At 50.0% G+C, this 5,169-nt stretch overlaps 1 protein-coding gene and 1 non-coding gene across 2 annotated transcripts; both read left to right on the forward strand.

Annotated features, from left to right (window-relative positions):
• The first annotated feature begins 374 nt into the window (after positions 1 to 374).
• LOC119322190 (ATP synthase delta chain, chloroplastic-like) lies at positions 375 to 2,087 on the forward strand. Its single transcript, XM_037595686.1, has 2 exons — positions 375 to 1,178; positions 1,732 to 2,087. Exon 1 carries the CDS (start codon positions 422 to 424, stop codon positions 1,169 to 1,171), a length of 750 nt encoding a protein of 249 aa, XP_037451583.1. The 5' UTR covers positions 375 to 421; the 3' UTR covers positions 1,172 to 1,178; positions 1,732 to 2,087.
• Positions 2,088 to 2,639: 552 nt separating this feature from the next.
• On the forward strand, positions 2,640 to 2,711 carry TRNAW-CCA. Its single transcript has one exon. It is a non-coding gene; the product is annotated as a tRNA-Trp (tRNA).
• Positions 2,712 to 5,169: the final 2,458 nt, after the last annotated feature.

Raw genomic sequence — 5,169 nt, forward strand, 5'->3', positions numbered from 1 at the left:
TTTGCACAAATTTCTGCAAATCCGGAAGTTCTTCAGGCAAGTCCATGGCCCAACTTGTTTGAATTTATTTATTTTTGAAACCTATATAAATACGCTTCTGAATTTTTCAAATAAATAGATCACTGAAAACCTCGCAGTCTGAAGCCTGATGATTTCCAGGTGCCGCATCTATCCTGTCATCGTTGCACACGGTCATCCATTTCTTATCCACCTCATCCCACCACAGGCCACACATCTCCGGCCACGCGGGACGCCCACGGCCCCCCTCCGCCGTCGGATCTCGCAACCACCAGATCCCACCCGTCCACTGCCCACCCAAACCCTCTCTTCCACTCTCCTCTTCCCAGCAGACCAGAGCCAGCCGAGCCAGCTGCTCCACACCACTCCCCACCCCACGCTCCACGACGCGCGCGAGCGAGCCATGGCCGCCCTCCGCCTCGCCTCCTCCATCACCCTCTGCCCGGCGGCCGCGGCCGCGTCGCCCTCGTCGGCCGCCGCGCCCCGCGCCGCCTCCTTCGCCTGCGCGGTCGCGCGCGGGCTCCCCTCCCTCCGCCTCGCCGCGCCCCGCCGCCGCCGCGGCGACATCGGCAGGCCCAGCGCCGCCGGCGCCGAGGCCGCGGCCGAGAACTACGCGACCGCGCTCACGGAGGTGGCCGCCGAGAGCGACTCCCTCGACGCGACCGTGGCCGACATGGAGAAGCTGGAGAAGATCTTCGCCGAGGAGGCCATCGCCGAGTTCTTCGACAACCCCACCGTGCCGCGCGAGGAGAAGACGGCGCTCATCGACGAGATCGCCAAGTCGTCGGAGCTGCAGCCGCACACCGTCAACTTCCTCAACGTGGTCATCGACAACACCCGCGCCAGCCTGATGCCGCAGATCGTGCGCGAGTTCGAGACCGCCTACAACGCGCTCACCGGCACCGAGGAGGCCGTCGTCACCTCCGTCGTGCAGCTCGAGTCGCAGGACCTCGCGCAGATCGCCACGCACGTGCAGAACATCACCGGCGCCGCCAACGTCCGGATCAAGACCCGACTTGACCCGGAGCTCATCGCCGGCTTCACCGTGCAGTACGGCCGCGACAGCTCCAACTTCATCGACATGAGCGTCCGCAAGCAGATCGCGGAGATCACGTCCGAGTTCGAGATGCCCTCCGTCAACCTCGAAGTCTGATGCTTAGGTCCTCTCTTTTTTCTGCCGTCTCTATACATGTTCTTCTGTATCATTATTATCCGGTGAAATGTTAAAATACATAACTCGGTTCCAGTAATTTTTTTAAGTTGTGTCAAACTCCTTTTGAAGTTCACAGGAGAAAGTTCTGTATTATGTGTTGTGCAGACTGCAGAGGGTGGAAACCAACTTGCAAATCAGATTGGAATTAGGACCAAAGGGGCAATGGGGACAAAATTTAGACTCTAAAATGAGTGAATCTACACTCTAAAATACGTTTATATACATTCGTATATAGTTCATATTGAAATCTCTAAAAAGACTTATATTTAGGAACGGAGGGAGTACATTGTGATTGTTAGAGCATCTCTTCAGAAGTGGGATAAATTCAGTCCACAATAACACCAATGTCACTAGAATGACCGTACGCAGTTGCAATGTTTGCTGCATTATGATTATGTGCAGTCGTGTAGAAGAATGTTCTTAAGCCTTAACTCCCAATCTGTCAGTGTAAACTAGGTGAACTGACCAGTGACCAGTGATGTTTTTTCATTCTTTTGCAGTAATTGATGTCACAAGGATTTGCAACACCCAGTAAGGGCGTTGATCTTCTTCAGACCTGGAGATGCGACGGAGGGAGGAAGGCATTCTTTTCTGCAAAATATAGTAATGACATAAATCATTTTTTCGGCAGGAGCCAGCCACTGTAATTTCTTTTTTGCCTTTGTGCTGTTGAGATCTTGTAAAATAATATGCTCCAAAATACTCAACTATAGCAGAGTTTGCTCCTCCATCTTCAGGCGACAAAGTTAACATGTAATGTATAGCTATGTATCCACGGATCAAGTTGTGTGCAGACGTGTATAGCATGTGGCATTGCTATCAACTGGCAACCAAGATCATGTTGCATTCTGAATTTCCATTTCGTCGTGTCCATCCATGACTTATGCTCGAAAAGGCGTCGGGAGCGATCCAAACGCTCTTATATTTCTTTACAGAGGGAGTACTTCTGTTGCTCCTACAATTACGCAGTTCTGTGTCTTTATCACTCTGCTGTGTAATTGTTCTGAAATCACATCCCCAATCCATATTGTGTCTTCCTGCATTGCTTAGCCATGGCCAACCCTTTCAGAGGAGCACTGAGTCGTTTATGTAGTAACTTCTACTCCTCCGTCCTGAATTACTTGTCATCAAAATGGATAAAAATAGATGTATCTAGAACTAAAATACATCTAGATACATCCATTTGAATGACAAGTATTTTCGGACGGAGGGAGTATTTGCTGGTTTCTGTCATCGTCAGAAGTAAGGCATGTGGCTTCTTAGACATGTCGGAGATGTTTAAGCCCACTTTATAACAAAGATGTTGCCTCCTTAACTATGTGTAATGCCTGCATAGGACATGGATGACACGTACAGGCTGAGTGTGATTACCACGATATGTAGCTTAATTAACTGTCAGTTGCACACCGGATCCGTGGCGCAATGGTAGCGCGTCTGACTCCAGATCAGAAGGTTGCGTGTTCGATTCACGTCGGGTTCAATATCCCCGATCTTAATCCGGTTCCTTTTTTATTCTTTTTATCCCTCCTTTTCCTCTTAATTTCCTGCACATTGCACATCAGCAGACCACTGCTCCGGTCTCCCCCAGCAGCCCATTTGCCACTGGTCCACACAAATTGCTTCCAATGCCAACATTTGTCAAGCTGCTGAACTTAGGCGGCTAGGCATGTAATGCTTATGTTTTTTTTTTTGAAAAGCGGTCTTTTAGGGCTCGATTCATTAAAATGCTCGAAGAGAATTGCCCCGTTAATAAACGAAAAACCGAGCGAAAACCGCCACAACTAGCTTGTATAAACAGTCACAACTAGCTTGCATAAACAAGGCACACATGGCGACCTGGCAACCCACACAAGAATGCACACACGCCGCCGAGAAGAAAAGCGTCGTCGAGGTTGCAGCCCGGCGTCATCGTCATCACGCCTCCGTGAGGGCGACTCCGACCCCACCATCAACGACCACCGTGAATGGGTTCTACGTAGTTTGGGAAGCCAAGGGAGACCTCGATCTAGTGATGGGTAGCTCCATTTTTATTCTTAATCCGGTTCCTTTTTTATTCTTTTTATCCCTCCTTTTCCTCTTAATTTCCTGCACATTGCACATCAGCAGACCACTGCTCCGGTCTCCCCCAGCAGCCCATTTGCCACTGGTCCACACAAATTGCTTCCAATGCCAACATTTGTCAAGCTGCTGAACTTAGGCGGCTAGGCATGTAATGCTTATGTTTTTTTTTTTGAAAAGCGGTCTTTTAGGGCTCGATTCATTAAAATGCTCGAAGAGAATTGCCCCGTTAATAAACGAAAAACCGAGCGAAAACCGCCACAACTAGCTTGTATAAACAGTCACAACTAGCTTGCATAAACAAGGCACACATGGCGACCTGGCAACCCACACAAGAATGCACACACGCCGCCGAGAAGAAAAGCGTCGTCGAGGTTGCAGCCCGGCGTCATCGTCATCACGCCTCCGTGAGGGCGACTCCGACCCCACCATCAACGACCACCGTGAATGGGTTCTACGTAGTTTGGGAAGCCAAGGGAGACCTCGATCTAGTGATGGGTAGCTCGTGGTGAGCATTTTGTGGAGCTTTTTTTTAGCATATTGGTGGAGGTTGTTTTTTTCGAAACAGAGGCAAAGATTGCCTCATCTATTAATTAAGCAGAAGAGAATTGCCCAGTTAATTACGGAAAACCGGGCAAAAATCGGAACAACAAGGGCCAAGCCCACTCCCATAGACTGAAACACACAGGGCAAAAGCCCACCCTAATCGACGACAAGTCGACATGCGGCCAGACAATGCAGCTCCGACTCTAACGAAGAACTCAGAAGAACAAAACCAGGCACGGCTAGCGCCACAGAAAATCGCCGAACGGGCCACCTACAGCCAGTCATCGTACACCACAGGGCTCCGCCGCCACAACTTCGACTCCACAGCAACAAGCAAACCGAGGCAAAACCGTGGACACGCCGAAGAAGAGCCGACTACCGCAACCATTGCCGCGTCGCCGACATCGCTCCCACCATCATCGTTGCCACAAAAGTCTGGTCGCCACAGGGATTCTCTCGGGGCCGCCGCCCCGACATCCACCGCTCCGTCGCGCCCAGCGCAATCAACCAACACCGCCTTCCAGGGCCGCCGCCCCGACATACCACCGCTCCCCTCGAGCAGCAACGCCGCACAACCCAGCTGCCCGCAACCCATGCTGCTCAGGGCAACCGCTCGCAGACCACGAACGTCACACCACATCTGGTGTGACGCCCGGGTAATTAAGCTACAGTAATCCCCGCTAATGATGCCACGTCACCTCGGTTACTGTGGATAAACTCGCGTTAGTTCGGAACCTAGTTCGAATTTCAAATTCAAAATCGAGCAAACAATAAAAGTTTTCAAATATTAAAATTTAAATGTTCGGAGTGAACCAAATAATACATAGGTAATTATGGTGATGAAACCACATTTTTATAAAATGTTTAAATGCCCTTAGGTGAATAAAACAGTAGCAAAAACCAATATCTAAATGCTTTTATAATTAACAAAATACTAAACTAATTTGTTTTGGGGTAAGACCTATTGTTATAGTGGGTTTTAATGTATTACTAAATTCGGGATCATTTTAATATTAGATAAACACTAAATGAAAGAGAAACTAGAAATAAAACAGAAAGGAAAAATAAATAAATAGTGAAAAAAATACAAAAAAAAAACAGAAAACAAACTAACCAAAAAGAGAGAGCAAACCCCCTCCCCCATTGGGCTTCGGCCTCGCTGGCCTCTGGGCCACCAGGCCGGCCCACCCCACTCCCCATAACCCCCGTCGACCGAACCCTAGCCGACCTTCACTCCTCTCTCCCCCTCCCCACGACCCCTCGTCCCTTCCCCGATCCAGATCGGGATCGGGACGAACCCCCACCCCCCCGACGCCCGAACCCCTCCTCCTCGA

This window comes from Triticum dicoccoides, chromosome 6B, assembly GCF_002162155.2.
Source record: "Triticum dicoccoides isolate Atlit2015 ecotype Zavitan chromosome 6B, WEW_v2.0, whole genome shotgun sequence".
Lineage (NCBI taxonomy): Eukaryota > Viridiplantae > Streptophyta > Magnoliopsida > Poales > Poaceae > Triticum > Triticum dicoccoides.